This window comes from Streptopelia decaocto, assembly GCF_964273445.1.
Source record: "Streptopelia decaocto genome assembly, chromosome: 6".
Classification (NCBI taxonomy): Eukaryota; Metazoa; Chordata; class Aves; order Columbiformes; family Columbidae; genus Streptopelia; species Streptopelia decaocto.
The window spans coordinates 31,465,909-31,487,266 of NC_138660.1; the positions used below are offsets into that span (position 1 = coordinate 31,465,909).

General features: G+C 38.4%; 1 protein-coding gene across 8 annotated transcripts in view; it reads left to right on the forward strand.

Annotated features, from left to right (window-relative positions):
- ADAM23 (ADAM metallopeptidase domain 23) overlaps window positions 1–21,358 on the forward strand; it is a 117,540-nt gene that overhangs the window by 54,476 nt on the left and 41,706 nt on the right. For all 8 annotated transcript variants that reach the window (XM_082055762.1, XM_082055763.1, XM_082055761.1 and 5 more), the window contains 7 exons: window positions 5,564–5,627; window positions 10,450–10,532; window positions 11,247–11,310; window positions 13,560–13,632; window positions 14,148–14,221; window positions 15,141–15,206; window positions 19,823–19,894. In XM_082055762.1, the coding sequence (XP_081911888.1) occupies window positions 5,564–5,627; window positions 10,450–10,532; window positions 11,247–11,310; window positions 13,560–13,632; window positions 14,148–14,221; window positions 15,141–15,206; window positions 19,823–19,894 (496 nt within the window). The remainder of the gene's footprint in view (window positions 1–5,563; window positions 5,628–10,449; window positions 10,533–11,246; window positions 11,311–13,559; window positions 13,633–14,147; window positions 14,222–15,140; window positions 15,207–19,822; window positions 19,895–21,358) is intronic.

A 21,358-nucleotide genomic window follows, 5' to 3' on the forward strand; every position in this document is an offset into this window, starting at 1 on the left:
ACAATAGCAAGATCTTTATACTGAAGTGAATTACTGGCATCTGGGATTCTGTTATCATCAAGCTGAAATCTTCACATTTCAAGCTAGTATAAAACCTGTGTATGCTTGACATATGATTAATTAAGTTCATCAAACTAGCTCCTAAAAGCCTACATCACTGAGTTTAACTTGGTTCAATGGCAGGATTAAAGTTGTGCAATATAGTTCAATGTGGAAGCCTGGGTTAAAGGAAGCAAAATAAACTTTTAGTTTTCTGGAATACCAAAATGTATCTCTGTTTTTGCTATAGTCATTAATCTAATCTGGTCAAATCAGCTCTCTGTAAGTATAAATAAACTTATTTCACTACTTTTAGTGTTAGAAGTAAAATAAAATCCCCCACACACATCTGGTTGGATTGTTTCTTCATTATACAAATTGGTTTAAATGGGACTGTTTCATTAGACACACAGTATCAGAACATGTGGAGCATTCAGTGAAGTTTTTAAGAGGAGAAGACACCTAGATTTGTTTTGTGTATAAAACAATCTTGCTTTAACTGAAGGAAGCTTTGGCAAATGCAGTTAACATTGAATGAGACCATTCTGGCAAAGATGGATGGCAGTCCTCAACCTTATACTACAGGTTAATAAAATTCTTATTAATAATTCAAAGCTGCCTATTTTCCAAACTGGTGGTAGAGGAAGAGGATCCACTAAAATGCAATATTGAATTACCTTGACCAGTGTTTAAATAAAATCTTTAGTTTGTTAATTGCTTTTCCAGGAAAGTCCTGTCAGAGCAAATGACATTGAGGTCCTTTCTATGACGTAGTATTTGTATCTTCTGTAACATTGTCTAGCCATTAATTTCTTCATATCCTCTTCCATAGCACTTTTAAAAGTGGTATCGTCTTCAGAGCTATGGTAAAGGAAACTATAGTGGAACATGAGCGACGTACTGTACTTAATGTACTGAAGAACTCTTCAAGCTCCCACTTTTAAAATGCTTGCTGAAGTAGCCGTTACAATACAGTATTCTCCGTTCTCAGATGGATGGCTTCAGGACATAACTAGAGAAAGGATACTGAAAAATTTGGTGTCCGAACTCCCTTGCACTGACTCAGGACTTCCTGCACAAGTGAGGCAGACTGATCCAGAAAAGAATCTGGAGCGTTTTCTGCACCAGTCTATATGTCTTAGAACATGCTCTCCTGTCAGTCTTTTTTGGAGATCTTTCCCCATTTGAGGATGTCTTTAAAAAACCCTAAAGTATTGTCCAGATATTGTGTCATCTTTTTCTCTACCTGAAAGACAAGCCAAACAAAAGCAACAAGAGCAAGGTTGTGCAAGAAGTGTTTTTTAAATAATTATACTGTTTACTGTTATAGAATCATTATGGTATCAATAGCAGAAGTGAGGGGGGACTTTCTTTGATTCCACAGATATGAAAAAGTTAACCCTGTACACCTGCATCATCAGTTGTTTCTTTTATTGCTTGTAAACACAGATGCTTGATTCACAGTATCACGTTTTGATTGTTAAGCTCCTTCAAGATAATATAAGAAAAAGTAGCCTTTCTGTGTTTTAAAAACTAACAATGAATGTTTGCAGTATATTTATTCTTTGGAGACGCTCATGGCAGAGCAGCTTCAATGATGACAACTAAGTAAAGACATATAGAAACTAAATACTGAACTCCCATAAGAACAGCCGAACAGGAACTATAGAAAAGGACACAGCAGACTAATGTGTTTGGTTTTTTTTTTTTTTTTTAATGAGTTCAATCAGCATGTTGCAATTAGACGTATTCATTATAAGGCATCATGTTAATGTGGCACTAGCATAAATATGCTTTTGTCTGATGTGATCGTGACTTACACAATTGTTTCAATTAAAGCTTGCCCTGTTTCTGGTGCTCGTAATATTGATCAACAAATTTGCTGTGCTGGATGTGTTTCTGCTCAGTCAAAATATAAAGGAATCAACTGAAAGATGACAAAACAGTCCCATGTAGATAAGGCACAAATGTATTTTCTAAAATTCAGAGCTGCTTTTCAGAGGTAAATTTAGGTATTATGTAAATGATAATGAAGGAAGAAGAGTTAATTTGTGATGTGGAGATCTCTACTTTATGCATGAATTCTGTACCTCATTCTTCAGGCACCTGTACTTCTACATGAGCTTTTAATAAGTGGGTCCCAAGCCTTTCTTTTTGATGCATTAAGGATCCCATCACACCTACTGGTGAAATTACAGTGCTCTTCTGGGTATGTCTTTCATGTTGGAAAAAATATTTGTAAGTAATTTTGGTCAAGTGGCCATTTTTTAAAATTTTCCTTAAATAATTTCTCCTGTCTTTTGTCAGATGTGTCAGCGTTAGTAACAGTTAAAAGTTTTGGCAGGGAAAGTTTGCAGTAGCAGTTTTAGGCTTGTTTTTACAGCTGTTGTTATTTCCGGAGCTTTACCAAAATACAGAACAAACTCCCTTATCCAAATTCTGTCTTTTTCTTTGCATCAATAGTGGAATATTTTTGCTGAATTTTTCAGTTCTAGAGCAGTCCCTGCAATATCACATTTTAATACTGTTTGTAAGCATAGTTATGGCTGTGTTTGTACAGATTTTGCTATTAATTTAGGGAACAGGACTGAGATTAGCCTTATTATAGAAGCAGCTGGTTGTGTCCACTAGCAGAACCATGTTGGAAAACACCTGCAAACACACTGTCCCCTTCCATTCCCCCCTCTTTCCCTGAGTGAGATCATAATTGTCTCAGATTAGCATTATACATTGAGGGATTTCTGTATGATTGGAAAGAATATATTCTTTAGGATGTTTGCTGGCCTAGATAGCTGCTTGAAATAAGTGGTACCAGGCACCTGGCAAAAATCAGGTACCTATCAAGGCAGAGGCATACAGTTTAAGAAAAAGCTGGCTGATTTTTTTTCAACGGAAAGTTGAAAATTCTTGCTGCTCTGTGGGAGGCGTTAAGAGAAAAATGCTCTTGCAGTATGGTAGTCATGTGTGACAAGTCTTAGAACACAGCAATGATCAGAAACTAGTTTAAAATACCGTGTCACAGTGTAGCACGAGAAAGGGTTTGTGAAAGACAATAGCATTATAATAGATTTTCTACTCCAGCTTCTAGGTGGTAGATACTGTGTTACATTTGGCAGAAGAACGGTTCACAAATTAAAGGTGCATTTTGTTCACAGCATGGCATTTGGAAAGTGTGTTATGAATAGCAGGCCTCAGTTTTCTCTGGAGGGAATTTGTTCAGTATGGAAAATTTCATCAATGTGTCTTGTAGTCAGCAGATCTCACAGGACAGTAGTGCTGGAACGTCAGCAATGAAAAAAAGTGTAGTTGGGAAGTAATGGTACGCTAAATAACGGAAGAGGTTGGCAGGTAAAGGAAACAACTGAGTTACAACAGAAGTTCAATGAAAGTCCAAGAAAAGAGTATCGAACTATGGAAAGATTCTGCAAAGGGTGGACTAAAGAAGTTTTGAGTAGCTCTTAGGTCACATGAAATGGGATAAGTAAGAGAGACATGCTGTAATTAGACTACAGTTAGTCGAGTCAGTAGACACAGTAGGAAATCACCTACTGCAAGCCTTACAAGATGCCAAAAGCACTAGGTAGCACTGCAAGCAGTTCTGAGATCAGTCGTGTAAGGTTACTAGAAGGCAAAAAAGGGAGCTTGAGAAGGTGAGCTTGATTTGGAAATGGGTAGATAAATGGTGAACCTGGAATTGGTTGGAGTAAACCAGTCTGTGAATTCAAGCAGAGGCACCTGTAAAAATCTGCATCTGGTCAAGGACTTCTCAAGCTGAGCGTAGTTCGTGTTTAACCATCCTCAGTCATTTTTTTAAACTTACATCTAATCAGAATTTTCCATTTCCCTACTGTGTTGGTTGCCTCTAGCCTTGTCTATACCATCTTAAGTACTTTGTAATAAGTATGAAAAATACAAAGAAGAAAAGCACATTATCAACACTAAAGTTTTTTTTGTATATGTAATCCTCTTCAGAAGCTTCGAACCTTGCCATATTGAAGAACTGAATGTTTGCATTGTAGACAAGTGCTTACACTATTTATAAAATATTTGTATTCTCCTGCAGAAAATTTATAGCTTTCTGTGATACAAGTAGAGAAAGTTAAAACTATTTTATGCAACTGAGTTTATTTTTAAATCTGCCCTTTAAAAATATTTAATATTGCTATCAAAATGAAGGTTAAGACAAATGATGCAACTTCAGTAATTACTCATGGCTATTAGTGTTGATTTTGCAGGCACAGAATGTGGTCTGTCAGGTCCATGAAAAAAGACTTTTAAGAGAACCACTGGTACTGACTTCTGCAGGATCTTCTCTGAGAAGTATAGTGTCTGATAAATGCAGCATATAGAATTGATTTTATGAGCCAGTAGTCCCAGAATGAAAGTGTTATCAGGATTGCTAATAGCCCAACCCAAGTTTGAGATACCCATTATCGTAAATTGTTCTTAGTCGTTAATTCCCCTCAAAGCTATTTTGTCAGACCCGGCTTCTATAATTATGATGTTTTCTATTCATAGCGACAATATTTTTATTTTCATATGTTTACCATTATCAGACCCTTTAATGTGTTTGGTTTTTTTTATCTGGAAGGATAAAGGCTCATAGAGACTTGAAAAATGCTGAGAATTCTGGATTATTCTAAGTAAAAGGCTTATCTTGCATATGTGATAGGGCCAGTTAACATATTAACTGCTTTGCTCTTCCTGGACCACTGTGCTGCAACGCTGATTGTAATGGCATGAGAGGTGAATGGGGCATTGAAGTTATCCCAGGATATGTACAGTCTAGATAATCTTATTTAGAAAAAAAAAGACCCAATAAAGAAAAAAAAATTGAACTGTAAATTATACATAATGGGAAATTTCCATGTTTCAGAAATTTGTCTTGCCGGAGTTAGGGAAAAAATAAGGGTGAGAAAAGAATCTGAGATGGAAAAGTGAAAGGAAGAAAAAGGGTAGTATGGGTGGGGTGTTTTTGTTTGTGTGTGGTGTTTGTTTTTGTTTTTTTTTTTAAGAATATTACTGGTTTTGGAAAAAATTGAGTATTTCCAGTTGTGAAAGTGAGGTACAGGTAAAGTATATATTCTTGCCTTCAGAACAATCATGTGTGTATTTGTTCAGCTTTACATATACTCTGTTTAACTTTTAGATAAAATATAAAACTTATTTGAAAACAGTAACGAACTAAACATACCTATTGTGAGTACCAGTTACTGGCAGCAACGGAAGTTCTAAAGCCATGAGATTTTTTTTTTTTAATGTATTTAAAAATATTATAGTCTAATTGTAAAGCTAAATGACAGGGGATTAGAGTGCAGAATGAAATTCCCCCTTCTGTAACACACTCTGACTTTGAGTGCACCAGCAAACCATTTACTGGACACAAGCTGCTTGATTTTTTTTAACTAATTTACAAGGGCAGAAAAAAGGCTTTGAAAATTATAACAAAAAACCCCAAACCCACCCACAGCAGTAGAAAGAATATTCAGATTTTTCTCATCTTGATTTTTCCTTTCTTTGACAGTGACTTGTTATCTTCCAATTATGTGGAGATTCACTATGAGGATGGAAAACCAAAGTTTTCTAAGGTATTGTGCTCTTAAAACGTGTCAGGATGGTCTTTCTGAGGGAACAATGCCCATAAAATGTTGAAATGTTGTGCACCAACATACTAGCTCCCAAATTGAATTCAGTGCTATAGGTTATTGATCCAAAGATTAAAAGGTTAAAGTTATGTGAGATAGTTCAGCCCTGACTAAGGGAACCAGATCCGTCTTTTTGTTTGTTATAGTAATAAAATGAGGACTGGTAGGTTCCTAGGAAGGTTATAAGCTACATTTTCAGGGAATGACTTTTTTCATATTTGTTATGAATGCTGGAATATTTGTTGTGAGCTTATTATATGTGAAATATATCTCTATTTATGCCTTCAGCAAGTCAGGATGGTTGTTTATCCAAATATGAGATGTCTAGTTTATTATTTTGCCTGTGTTATAGAGAACCTCAAATAAAACAATGTATCACAGATGAGGGCAATATTAATTACATTGCAATATAGTTATTGCAATATACTGTTTTGTTTTCTTCCACTGAAGAAGTAAACTAGTTTCACATAACATAGTAAGGAAGTTGTTTCATTAAGACTCAGTACTCTGCAGAATAGGCAAAAATGCTAAATGATGCAAGAAAATGATTCCCTTTGGCATTCAGACAAGCTCATGCATTTGTCAGCCGCAGCACTAGCACTGAGCACTGCGGTTGCTGAATCATGAATCTGACTGGAAAATTATTAGAACTTTAGACTCAGCAAACAGACTGCCTTGGCATGCTGCAGTAACTTGATCCAGACTTCCTAGGGGATGTTTTCTGAATTGATTTATTTAGAAACAATAATAGAGCTCCTGAAGTCACATTAATCTGTAAAAGGCTTCATTAGGAGTTCAGAAAACATACACTCAATTTGTGTAAGAGGTCAAATAAGGACTTTTGCAGTATGTTACAATCCTTTTTAGACCTCAGTGAGTAAAATGGTTTGTTTCCTGATGTGGATGTAAAGAAGTGAGATCTTGAGGAAAAAGTATTGTAGTTTTCTAGAAAGGCGTAGTTTATTACAAGAGTGAAAACACTGGAGAACAAGCAGCAATTTCTTCGCTTGGATGACTGTCTTTAAAAAATTATTGAAAAGCTACTGTGTGATAAAGTTAATAATGGTTTAGTTGTTAAAAAGTATGGCTTATGCCTTCTCACTGATGGAAAAGTAAATATGTAGTGACTGATTTCTCTGTAGTGCTTTGATTTAATTATGCACAAAAGTCTGTTAGGAATTTAATTTGGAATCTGAATAACTTATTAAATAAGATGCAAAATGGAAATAATGCTGTGCACACTTGAACAAAGAGTATTTACATTTTTGGTACTTCCTTGAGTTATAATAATTGCAGAAGGAATGGGTCCAATATGCTTATTGGAAGTCAGAAGACATATGACACCATAATTACTAATATTTTGATGATGAATGGTACGTTTTTCAAACCATGTGTGAAAGAAACAACCACACTTAATGGTTTTTAATAAAACTTTTTGAGAATACATTTAATCCTTAGTTTAGCTAAGGTTATTTTTGATAGACATGAAAGACCAACTACTTAAATGAGGTAAATTAGTGTCACTCAGCTTTCCTGATGTACAGCAGCTTCTAAATTCACTAGTCCTTTTTCTTCAGGAAGATAAAGTAATGCTTTAGAAAGTTGAAATAATGTTTCTGGGTTTCTTTCTAAGTTTTTGTAGCTTAAACAGTCTATTAATGTTGCTCTTGATGCTTTCTTTCTGTTGATAGAAAAGAAATACACTCTTCTTGTTTACTCAGCTGAACCATTCCTCTGAAGCCAGTTCATTTTACCCTTAGTCATGATAAGTAGTTCTGTAAGCCCCTAACAGTCTAGTCAGTTTATTCACAGAATCACAGAATGTCAGGGATTGGAAGGGACCTCAAAGCTCATCCAGTCCAATCCCCCCACCAGAGCAGGAACACCCAGATGAGGTTACACAGGAAGGTGTCCAGGCGGGTTGGAATGTCTGCAGAGTAGGAGACTCTACAACCTCCCTGGGCAGCCTGTTCCAGTGTCTGTCATCCTTACTGAGAAGTTGTTTCTTCTCAAATTTAAGTGGAACCTCCTGTGTTCCAGTTTGAACCCATTACCCCTTGCCCTATCGTTCGTTGTCACCAGGAAGAGCCCGGCTCCATCCTCCTGACACTCACCTTTTATATATCTGTAACCATTAATGAGGTCACCCCTCAGTCTCCTTTTCTCCAAGCTCCAGAGCCCCAGCTCCCTCAGCCTTTCCTCACACGGGAGATGCTCCACTCCCTTCAGCATCTTTGTTGCCCTGCGCTGAACTCTCTCCAGCAGTTTCCTGTCCTGCTGGAACTGAGGGGCCAGAACTGGACACAATATTCCAGGTGTGGTCTCACCAGGGCAGAGTAGAGGGGCAGGAGAACCTCTCTGATCTACTGACCACCCCCCTTCTAATCCAACTCAGGTACCATTGGCCTTCTAATAGGTCATTCCCCAACTTATACTGGAACCTGGGGTTTTTCCTGCCCAGATGACATATTCTACACTTGCTCATGTTATATTTCATTAAATTTTTCCCCGCCCAACTCTCCAGCCTGTCCAGGTCTCTGGATGGCAGCACAGCCTCTGCCGTGTCAGCCACTCCTTCCAGCTTGGTGTCATCAGCAAACTTGCTGACAGTGCCCTGTATTCCTTCGTCCAAATCATTGATGAATATATTGAATAATACAGGCCCCAGTACTGACCCCTGAGGCGCTGCACTAGATACAGGCCTCCAACTGGACTCCGCGCCATTGACCATGACTCTCTGGCTTCTTCCTTTCAACCAGTTCGCAGTCCACCTCACTACCGCGTCATCTAGACCGCACTCCCTCAGTTTAGCTGTGAGGATGCTGTGGGAGACTGTGTCAAATGCCTTACTCAAGTCAAGGTAGAACACGTCCACCGCTCTGCCATCATCCATCCATCTTGTTATGTCCTTATAAAAGTCAGTGAGGTTGGTCAAGCACGACTTCCCCTTAGTGAAGCCATGTTGACTGCCCCTAATGACCCTCTTATCCTTGATATGCCTTGAGATGGCACCAAGGAGAAGTCGTTCCATCAGTTTCCCGGGGATGGAGGTGAGGCTGACCCCTCTATAGTTACCCGGGTTCTCTTTCTTGCCCTTTTTGAAGACTGGAGTGACATTTGCTTTCCTCCAGTCCTCAGGCACCTCTCCCGTTTCCCAAGACTTGGCAAAGATGATGGAGAGTGGTCCAGCAATGACCTCAGCCAGCTCCCTCAGCACCCGTGGGTGCATCCCATCCGGACCCATGGATTTATGGATGTCCAGATTGCCTAATTGCTCCCTAACCCAGTCCTCATCAACTGAGGCAAACTCCTCCATTGTCCTGCCTTCCTCTGAGGCCTGAGTGGTACGGGGCTCCTCAGGACAGCCTCCGGCAGAGCAGACAGAGACAAAGAAGGCGTTCAGTAACGCTGCCTTCTCTGTATCTTCTGTCGCCAGGGCACCCACCTCGTTCATCAGTGGGCCTACATTGCCTCTGGTCTTAGTTTTATCTGCCACATATCGGAAAAAGCTTTTCCTGTTGTCCTTGACAAGTTTAATTCTAAGGAGGCCTTAGTTTTCCTAGTTGCCTCCCTACACCCTCTGACAACAGCCTTATATTCTCCCCAAGTGGCCAGCCCCTCCTTCCATACGTCTCGGGATGCTCTGATCTTGTGCCCGGTAGAAACAGTCCCTGAACACTAACCAACTATCTTGGGCCCCTTTACCTCAAGCAGCCTTGCCCATGGGATTTCCCCTAGCAATTGCCTGAAAAGGCCAAAGTTTGCCCTGCTGAAGTCCAGGGTTGCAATTCTGCTTGCTATCCTGCTCCTGCCACGTGAGATCCTGAACTCCACCATCTCCTGGTCGCTGCAACCAAGGCATCCCTCAACCTTTACCACTTCAAACAGACCCTCCTTGTTAGTGAGGATAAGGTCCAGCAGTGCACCTCTCCTAGTCAGCTCCTCCACCCTTTGCATCAGAAAGTTATCGTCAAGGCACTGGAGGAACCTCCTGGACTGTGGTTGGCTGGCCGAGTAGTCCTTTCAACAAACATCAGGGAAGTTAAAATCCCCCACTTGTAGGTAATATAGACATTATTATTTTTAAATAAAGGCAAGACCTTGTCTAAAACATGAATGCTGACTTCCTTAGGGAAACACAAAAGTCCTGCCATTTTTTGAATAAATTTGGTTTGCATCTATTTAGAATTTTATGCAGTTAAAATCAAGTGTTGACTTTTAGTACATTTTTCATATGTACAGTGAAAATGCAGCTGTATGCCTTAGTGTTGCTCATTCACCATTAGTGATATTGATACCTACAGTCTAATGATGTAGCACTTTAGTAGATACATTTTTGGTGAGACAAAATTGGTAGAATCCAGATCTAAGCCAAACACATGCCAGCTGATTGATGAACACTGTAATTTTAACAGACCTGGAAGGCACCAGGGAACAGTTCAGTGCTCATGTAACCTGCATTACATAACATTTTTGCAGAATCAATTTGCAGCAAAGAAATGCACTTAAGAAAAGGTCAAGAATGCTGTGTCTTCAACAAAAGAATAACCCGTATTATGACTTGAAGACTTTTATAAATTAGTCTTTACTGGGCACAGTTGTTCTCTTATAAGCAATGAGGGCTTTATTTACTTCAGCAATCACTGCTTTCTCTGAAGTTTTACCTAATGCAAGGTGTTAGATTTTTTGCCTTGGTTTTAAGGAAAAGACACTAAATCAGGGTAATTTTGTGTATGATTGATTGTTTGTTTTTAAACATTATTAGGGTGGAGAGCATTGTTACTACCATGGAAATATCAGAGGTATCAAGGATTCCAAAGTTGCTCTTTCAACTTGTAATGGACTTCAGTAAGTGCATTTTCTCATTTTTCAAATAAGCTTATCAACTAATTATTACCCTTGAATATTATCTCTTAATATGTGAGGAACTGAAACTCTACAGGCTCAAAGATTTTTGATGTTTTGAAATGCCAGTACCAGCTACGCCAAACTGCTAGCATTTTTTTAGTATCATTAGGATTAAAGTCTTCTAATGCTGTCTCATAAAACCTTTGAATAAGGTAAGTGCAAATATTTCCCAAGATGACTTTGTATGGTAAAGGTTAAATAAAAATTGTACATTAGCAGTTTGCATGCTCAGTATTTATGTATGATTCCATCAGCCAATAGAAAAATTGCTCTTTTTGTTAGATTGCATAAGGAAAAAATGTAATAAGTTATTTCTTACTATGATTAATTAATGTTAAGTGCAGCTCAGCTGTTGATTATATTCTGCAAGGTAATGTATTTCTTGGGACTTCCTCTTTCCAAGGTCAAGTCTATACTTTTGATGCTTTATCATTACCATTGCCTTCAGTGTTAGTTTGTTAAAATGCGACTGATCTCTTCAAAGAATTCTTAGCTTTAGCCACATGCAGTAGTAATAAACATATATGGAATTTATTTTAATGCTGATCAGTTTTTCGGCCCTAAGCTTGGTTTTGTGTTGTCAAAAACCATATGCTGGCGTCAAGTTAATTGCCATGTAATCCTAAATATCACTTCTTTTTCTCCATGTTCTAGTGGCATGTTTGAAGATAGTACCTATTTGTACTTGATAGAACCGGTGGATCTGACCCACAGTGCAGTAAGTTTCTTTTTATCTAATTTACTTCATTTGGGAAAGACAATGCTCAAGGAATAACAAATGGAAGTATTAGAATAAATGGATAAATGAGTGACTTCTCTCATGCATTCATATGAAAAACAAAAGTATTTTAAAACACTTGATTGGAAGTTATTTCAGCAAGAAATGTGTAAGTATGAATGACCTAAGATTTTTCTCTGCTTTTCTTTGATCATTTAGATGTTGGGAGTAGGCTAATAAGACTGTTTCGATAGTTATGGACTGTCAAAAATTGTTATCAATTTGCACTCATACATGAACTAAAGGATTTATACGTTCACAGAAGGGATCTCTGGAAGTCATTTATTCATCTCCCTCTAAATAGTTGGGTCAGATTGCTCTTTTGTTTCCACAAAGGGCTTAATGAGGTAGATAATGGTATCTGGGTATCTTACACTTTATGTGTTAAGTCAGTGGTCACCGTATAGCTTAAATGATTCTGATCCAGCATATTCAAATATAGGACTATGCTGGATCAGCATGCAGGACTGCATTTACAGAAATATATTGCTAACTGTTATTATTTTGTACTTAAGTATTATAATACAGCTGTTCCTAAAATGTTAGCTGTTAATAGAACTGACTCAGTTTCACAGACAGCAGTAAAACCAGGTAGAGTTCTACCTATTCAATGGTGCAAAGATTTGAGTGATTTTTCAGTGAAATGATTCAGCAGTGTTGAGGTGGAGAATTCTTCAGGTTTGTATCCTGCTTGGTCTGTAGGACATATTCCAGATGCTGTATCACAGCTCTCAGGCTGGTCTTGCTTTAGTACTTACCAGTGTATGACAAATAATGCAATGCTGCTGAACTGATGTGTTTTAGTGACTGTAAAGCTGAATTTACAATCCAAAGAAAGATCTGCAGAATCTCTTGACTCCTGACATTTTCAAAGAAACGGGATCAACATTCAGAGAAATCTGTATCATTTCGATAGTCAATTATTGGGCTGTAAATGAAACTATAGAGACACACAAAAATATTACATCCAAAAAGATTTCTCAGCCTCCTCAGGAATAATGTTACATGCCATGTGTTAAGCTATGTAATGTATTTTGTTGTAAGACTTGAAAACTGACAGCACAGAATACAGTAAATTCATGGAGATTATATTTATACAATGGTATCCATGTAGTAAGCAGAGGAGAATTTGACTAAATTATTTTCTTGCTTGGGTGGGCAAAGGAAACCAAGATCTCTATCAGTGTTGTATTTCAGTAAAACTTAGAATTAGAGCAAAAGGTCTAGTTATAAAAGTGAGATACTGTCTGCCAACTCTGAGGATTCAAGTAGAATTATGAATGATAAGAAGACAGATAAGATCAATGTTTTCCTCAGACTCATGGAGATGAAAATAATACAGCTACAGAGAGCTTTCAGAAGTTCATTTTTTGCTTCTGCTACATGAGATAAATATCTTGGACACCGCCTTCAGCATGTAGTTTATTCAGCTTGATTAACCTTAACTATAGTAGATAGAATATAAAACTGTTCTGCCTCCTGCCCCCCCAATCCCTCGAAAAACTTAGCAAAAATATGCAGTATTTTCCTTTGATGTGTCATCTGTTTCTTATCAAAGTTATAGAATAGTAGCATGCTACCCTTTGAAAAGGAATGCTTGTTTCGGCAGGCTCTGCACAGAAGGCGTTACAGAAGAAAATATAGTTGTTTTCTAAAGCAGATACCAAAATGTGGTGATTTGGGGTGTGTCAGACTTCTAAAGAAAATACGCATTAAAAGTCTTCTCATTTTTAAAGTATCGTATGCACCAACAAAACAGGGTGAAATAATCCTGTTAAAGATAGTGTTGATTAGTTTCTTGCGTTTTGCTGCAATTAGAAAGATACATTTTTGTCATAAATAGCAATAGTTGCTTTTCATCTGTGGGAGGAAGGCTTCATCTAGGTATATATTCTGATTTGATATATTGGAATAAATGGTCTGTGTTCTCTAACACTAGGGCTTTTAAAGGACTTTTTTCTAGTAATCTCAGACATCTGTGACACTTCTGTTGTACAGGTCAGTAAATGTGCTAAAGCAGAGAGAGGCTTTATGATTGCAAACACATTGCTTCAAATTAGTACTATGCCAAGTTGGTACTATGGTTGCTTGCATTTTATGGAAAAGTTATAAGAATGAGAAATACTGCAAGAGGTGCCTAATATTCGCTTGACATTATTAATTGGAAGGAAATGTCACATATCTTTCAGGAAAGTAAAAGTAGGCCACATATCATCCAAAGAACGTACGGAACACAAGGCTCCGAGCAGTTGCAGGATATTGGTATGTTTTTTCAATATTGGAAATAATTGTATATATAACTTGAAAAATTTGAATATTAGGCTATAAAATTACTGATTATTTAGAAAAACTTGAAAAATATGTACTAGCCTGACTGTTTTCACAATTATTGCAGTGGAATTTAGAGTTGTCAAAAAAAAAAGCAGCTCTAAGATTTCCATCCCTGAAGACCTGTGTTTAGCTTTCTTCCGCAAATCATTTAATTTCCTCAGTGATATTAAAGCTACTGAGGATATGAGATGGGAGAAAGCATATATTCTAAGCCTAGATTAAAATCTCTTTACCTCCTGTTGCATGCTTTAACTCTAGCTTTAGATTTCTAAATGACTTGGGTTTTGATATTAGGTATTTTACATTCGTGTATTTTAAAAAAAAAAGAACTTTTCAATAACAAAGGTTCTTCTAATTTTGGTGATCTTAGTCTACTTTTGGTTTGGATATTGTACATAAGTAGTTCAAAATAATGCCATGAAATTCTTAAATTGTAATTTGTACAGAGACTGAATCTAGTTCTGAATGGCCCTTTCTGTCTGAACTACAGTGGCTGAGGAGAAAGAGAAGAAAGAGAGCAGTGAGTAGAAGTGTGACTTTAGTTAAAACCATTTATAATAACAATCAAACCCACTAATTTCTGGATTTTTTACTGTTGAGAGAACAAGGGTTTTAGAAAACAAATATTTTTGGTAGCTTAATCTTGTCACATAATGTAATTATCAACTGATAAAACAAGAATATTAGTCTTTAAAAATAGAATATTTGGAGAAAAGTGCATGAACTTTTTAAAGTGACAGCAATACTATACATCAGTTGAATGGAAGTTTGGTAGTGAAAATGAGTTTAGAATGTTAAGTTTTGATTCTGCTCGAGAATAAAGAATAATTTTTAATGGAAGCCTTGCTACTTTGTAGATATCTGACTTTATTTTCATTTGGCTCATTAAGTAGCATGATTAAATTAAAAATTCAAATGAGGACACCCAGAACTGGGTTATTGATAGAACAGAAGTGGACAGTCCTCATGGTCTGCACAAGCATTTTTGTCAGCTAGGGGAATAATTGAGATAAAGGAGATTAATCTGTATTTCTTCTCTGAGTTGCATGTTTTTCGAGGGCACATCTGTTTTTAGTAACTTCCTTCACCATTAAATCTGTGATGAATTGTACAGTAGACCAAGAGTTTTTAGTGTTTGAGATTATTCTCCTTTGTGAAATAAGAGAGAAGGGAAGCAGGAGTGGCTTCTGTGCTGTACTAAAAGGAATAGACTCAAAACATTCTTAATGATGTGGCTCAGATTCTCAGGTCATGTCTATCATAACTCACTAAGTCACTGGAGCGGTGATTATTTACCCTAGTTGAACGTCTGACCCAGTCTTTACAGGTTTACACACCCTATGTAATATTTATGAGTAATCCTGTTAGATCAGTTGCAGTTATTTTTTTTAAATCACTACAACTTCGTGATTTCTCAGAGAACTTCTTCAATCCATCAGGTATCTCGTGGTGTCTTTGAAGAAATGAAATATCTGGAACTCATGATAGTCAATGACCATAAAATGGTAAGTATATAAATTCAGTGGTAATCTTCCTTTTGATTAGAATTTGGAGGTTGATGTATAGCACTGTGCTGCATCAGCTACTTTTGGGTCAAATATTTAACAGCAGCCGCCAACATTTGTACTGTAAGACGCAGTATAGGCCATAATATTTAATAATGCTTAATGTTGCCTAAGATTTTCCACAGCAATTATAGATTCAAAATACGTCTGAAACACGTTTGTATCATACCAATAATTTAATATGCCCATAACCAACAAAGTAAAGAAACAAAACATTTATGTCCAGAACAAACACACTAAACCTTCTAAAAGATTTCAAGGCCTTGGGACGGATGGTAAAAGAGTCTGGGGCGCAAGTTATTTTCTCTTCCCTCCTTCCAGTTTTGGGTGATAACATGGGATGGAATAGAAAAATTCAGTGTGTAAACAATTGACTACAGGACTGGTGCTACAGGTAGTGCTTTGGGTTCTTTGATAGTGGCTGGCTTTACAAGATACCAGTCCAACCAGTGTTACGTGGGAAAGTTTTATCTCGCAGGGGCAAAAGGATGCTGGGACAGGAATTAGCAGGGCTCATTTGGAGAGCTTTAAACTAGACTCGAAGGGGGATGGGGTTGTAGCTGGGCTTGCATCAGTGGGGCATCACTCTAGAGTTGATGAAGGCTGGGAGGCCTCCCATACCCCTGGGGTGAAATTGGTGTGCTTGGCTTGCTCTCTGAAATGCCTGTACACCGATGTGTGCAGCATGGGGAATAAGCAGGAAGAGTTAGAAACCTGCATTCAGGCAGGAGATTATGACCTAGTGGCAATTACGGAGATATGGTGGGACAGCACACGTGACTGGAATGTGGTCACGGATGGCTATGTCCTTTTCAGGAACGACAGGCCAGCCAGACGTGGTGGTGGAGCTGCTCGGTTTGCCTCGGTTGATGAGGACTGGGTTAGGGAGCAATTAGGCAATCTGGACATCCATAAATCCATGGGTCCGTATGGGATGCACCTGCGGGTGTGGAGGGAGCTGGCTGAGGTCATTACTGGACCGCTCTCCATCATCTTTGCCAAGTCTTGGGAAACGGGAGAGGTGCCTGAGGACTGGAGGAAAGCAAATGTCACTCCAGTCTTCAAAAAGGTCAGGAAGGAGGACCCGGGTAACTATAGACCAGTCAGCCTCACCTCCATCCCTGGGAAACTGATGGAACGACTTCTCCTTGGTGCCATCTCAAGGCATATCAAGGATAAGAGGGTCATTAGGGGCAGTCAGCATGGCTTCACCAAGGGGAAGTCGTGCTTGACCAACCTCATTAACTTCTATGAGGATATAACAAGATGGATGGATGGTGGCAGAGCGGTGGATGTGGTCTACCTTGACTTGACTAAGGCATTTGACACAGTCTCCCACAGCATCCTCACAGCTAAACTGAGGGAGTGCGGTCTGGATGATCGGGTAGTGAGGTGGACTGTGAACTGGCTGAAGGGAAGAAGCCAGAGAGTCATGGTCAATGGGGCGGGGTCTAGTTGGAGACCTGTATCTAATGCAGTGCCTCAGGGGTCAGTACTGGGACCAGTATTATTCAATATATTCATCAATGATTTGGACGATTTTGACAGCAAGCCGGGAGGAGCGGCTGACACGCCAGTGGCTGTGCTGCCACCCAGAGACCTGGACAGGCTGGAGAGTTGGGCAGGGAAAAATGTAATGAAATATAACAAGGGCAAGTGTAGAGTCTGTCATCTGGGCAGGAACAACCCCAGGTTCCAGTATAAGTTGGGGAATGACCTATTAGAGAGCAGTGTAGCAGAAAGGGACCTGGGGGTTCTGGTGGACAGCAGGATGACCATGAGCCAGCACTGTGCCCTTGTGGCCAGGAAGGCCAATGGTACCTGGGGTGGGTTAGAAGGGGGGTGGTCAGTAGGTCAGAGAGGTTCTCCTGCCCCTCTACTCTGCCCTAGTGAGACCACACCTGGAATATTGTGTCCAGTCCTGGGCCTTCAGTTCCAGAAGGACAGGGAACTGCTGGAGAGAGTCCAGTGCAGGGCAACAAGATGCTGAATAGAGTGGAGCATCTCCTGTGTGAGGAAAGGCTGAGGGAGCTGGGTCTCTGGAGCTGGAGAAGAGGAGACTGAGGGGTGACCTCATTAATGTTTACAGATATATAAAGGGTGAGTGTCAGGAGGATGGAACCAGGCTCTTCTCGGTGACAACCAATGATAGGACAAGGGGTAATGGATTCAAACTGGAACACAAAAGGTTCCACTTAAATTTGAGAAGAAACTTCTTCTCAGTGAGGGTAATAGACACTGGCCCAGGCTGCTCAGGGAGGTTGTGGAGTCTCCTTCTCTGCAGACATTCCAACCCGCCTGGACACCTTCCTGTGTAACCTCATCTGTGTGTTCCTGCTCCATGGGGGGATTGCACTGGATGAGCTTTTGAGGTCCCTTCCAATCCCTGACATTCTGTGTTTCTGTGAAGTGCAAAAGAAGTTGTTGGTTCAATTCAGAAAGTGTTTGTCTTGGTTTAAAAAAACACAAGCACACACTTTTTTTTTTTTTCCCTTTTTGTCTCGAGGGATGTCTTGAAATAATCAGACCAAGTGAAATTTGTTATTTAAATGTTACTGCTTTCACTAATTATGCCAAGTAAGGCTACGAAATTGTCCGTGTGTTACCCTTATGAAAAGTCAGGAGAGAGGGGCTTGGCGAACTATAAGTTTCATAAACCTAAACAACTGTTTTATCGACCCTCTTTGAAAAGCATCATAAATTTGAGGCCAATAGCTACATTTTAACTAGAGCATGTTTGTTATGGACAAATACTCAGTGTACATTTTAAAGTTTTCTAGTGACAAAGAATATACTGCCACCAACAGTGAGTTACTCTAAAACCAGCTTGACTGTGCCTTGTTCTGAGCCCATGTCTCACTTGGCTTTTTCAGCTGTTCATTGACTAAGAGGCAAATAAGGATCATCAGCTCTTAGTATGATTTCGCCTCTGTGTGAGCAAGACTTTTTTAAAATATTAATTCTGCTAATAAAACAGTTTCTGCTTCTTTTATGTGCAAGTAAAATAAACTTGGAAGTTTCTGTAAGAGCTCCTTGCATCTCTCTCTCTACTGCTTGTATTCCCAGTGCTTTTATGTTGTTACAGGCTTTTTTGTCAATGCTGCAGGATGGTTTTGAAGAGCCAGAAATAGCAGATAGCAGAACAGGGTGCAGTATTTTGTACTTGTTCCAGTGCCGAATAGACAGATGAAACAACCTTCCCTCATCTGTTTAATAAATTGTAGAAATTGTCTGGGCAAAAATAACCTTATCTGTGTCAGTTCAGCACTGTGGGGGGAATTTGAATGGTTGGAAGGAGTAGGGACAGAAATTTCAATTATTTTCACTTGTAAAGCCACCTGGTAGGATACTATTCCAATTAGTTGTTCAGGGGTAGGGAACAGTCACTGAAGTCAAGGACATTTTGTTGTGTTTTTTGGGGTCTGTGGTTGGTGTTGCTTATGAAGAGAGAATATTTCTATGTCTGTTTCCTCTGGCCTCTCCTATTCCAGAGATGCTTAAAGGACAACCATCCTGTTCACTGTTACAGACACCAACTGATGTCTTGGGCTTTATTTGTTAGAGCTTTAGATCATGAGCATTCAAGATTTTTTGCTTCAGGGCTGTCAGTGACTCAGAAACAGATAATAATTATTTTCAAGGAATAAAATGGATATAATTAAGGAAGCGTTCACAATTATAAGTCAAAACCTGCCAGTCCCAGGAGCTCAGTAAATGTAAGGTTTTCTGCTTACCAGTAGAGGGCAGATTCCTCCTACAGCAAGGGTCTGTGTTGGAAGAAGTATCATAAAATCCTTTGGCCATTGTGGTGTTAAGTATTTTCACGATTTTTTCGTTTCGTGGAGCACTGAACACAACTAAATGTATTTAATTAGGTTGTTGCACTTTTTACTGACTTGCTCAGCTTAATTTCTGTTTTAGTAGCTGTGCATGAACACATCATGTTATATATTGATTTTGGTATTTAAATACTTTCATAAAAACTGAGAACATTTTCCAAAGCATATTATTTTATGTTTCCACTTCTGGGCAAGTTTGGGTACTGTGTTTTGGAGTGGAAATCACTGACACTTCCGTGGAACTTGGTAATGTTTGCTCTTGGGGTGATGAGTTTTGTTGCTTTTAACCAGTAGTTGAAATTAGTACGAGTTCTTCAATGGAGACTTCTTACCACTTTGTTCTATGCAATTTTGTGTTCCTTTTCTGTGAAATTTTGAAGACTTTTTTTTTTTCCTGCCTGCAAAAATCCTATTGTCTAATTATGCAATTTTGGTTTATAATCTTACGGTTTTTGAAAGTCATGGATTCATGTTCAGATACCATAGCATCACCTTTGGAAAATTTGACTTGGAATAGAGGGGACTTGTGGGGCAGGATGAGGAAAGACATGAAACAATTGTAATGACATGCACAGAAATTAGGAAGCAGAATTTGTTCTAAGTCTATAGTTTTTCCCTTACTCTTTCTTAAAATATTTATTTTCCTTTCTGCTGTAAAAATAATTAGTAATAAATATTGCAGCTCTCACTCTGTTCTACTTTTTCTTCTTCTTTTAGTTCAAAAAGCACCGTTCTTCAAATGCGTACACAAACAATTTTGCAAAGTCCGTGGTAAACCTTGTAGATGCTGTAAGTATCCATGTTTCTTCTGAAAACTGTCTCACTGACTTTGTTAGTTTAGTGCTGTATTTAAAAAGTTAATGTGAGCAGATACCAGGATTAAAAACATGAGCAGCTATAAAAATGACAGAAGAATAGCTTGGAGTGAATGTGTAAGAAACCACCAAATTATCCTTCGCGTTTTTCTCAAAGGTTGCAGCTGCCAGTTTGCCCTTGGCAGAGGAGATTAGAAACTTGAATGAGTTTTCAGTATCTGTCACTGCTTAAGAATGAGATTTAATAGGGTTTAGATTTGTGACACAAATCTAACCACAAGTGGTTGAAGCAGTGAGTATAGTTCACAAAGGATATGCATATTTATTGGGAGAAAGAAAATGTGAATAAAAATTCTTTTTTATGAATCTGTATTCATAGCTTAAAAACAAACAAAATCCCATTGTAGTGCATTATAAATGGGTGGCACTGACACAGATACCATGCTTGTATCTGTGACTAAATTTAGACCAATTTCACATAAAGCGTCTAAACTAAAAGTAAGATTTGTGGTAATTTTTTTTTTTCTCTTTTTGATATACCTGTAGTGACTCCATAACTTCAGAGCTGTGTGTGTAGTGAAAACAGGATGAATTCTCTAGTAGCGCTGAGTACAATGGCTGGCAAAATTATGACTCCAATCCCCTTTCCGTGTGGCATTATTGATACCAATAGAACTGTGTGATATGATTCAGTGCAAAACATGGTCAACAGTTTGTTTAGTTTGGAGGAAGCAATACAGTAGTTGTTCTTAATATCTTACATATAAAGTATTATGTATGCTGTATATATATATTGAAAATGTAGGTGAATATGTTTATAATACATTAAATACTGGAAGCATTTTGGAATGTTTTTGTGTAATGGTTTGAAAATGCCGGTCTGAAGAAAAGTTACTAGAATCACATCTTAATGGCCTTTTCTTTAAACAAAGCATGAAAAGGAGCAGGAATTTGCACCTTGTTCTTCCCTTGGGTTCATAGGCAGTGGGCTGTACTTCTTACTGATATATTATTGGGAAAAGTATATTGGCTTTCAGAAGCTTCCAGGTTTTCTTCCCCATTTTCCATTCTTTCCTTCCTATTTGCTTCATTGGCAAACACAAGTAAAATCTTTATTGATCCACCCATACGTAATTTCTGGGGCTTAATTGTATTGATTTTTCCCATGTCATTAACCAGTTTCTGTGTATGTCCTCAGCCAGTCTCACTCAAATTGCAGCCTGTTAATATTCTGTTTTCCTTCAAAGTTCCTGGATAAAATTGAGCTTAGCTGGTTGCTCTCTTTTACTCCTATATTTCTTGCCTTTTTTCCTAAGCTGAATACTATGTCTTGACTTCCTTATAAGGACAACGCTGCCTTGATAGAAAAGACTAACATGCTTGTCAGTGCTAGTTTATTCAGTATAAATATCTGTCATAACTGCAGGAAGATATTTGC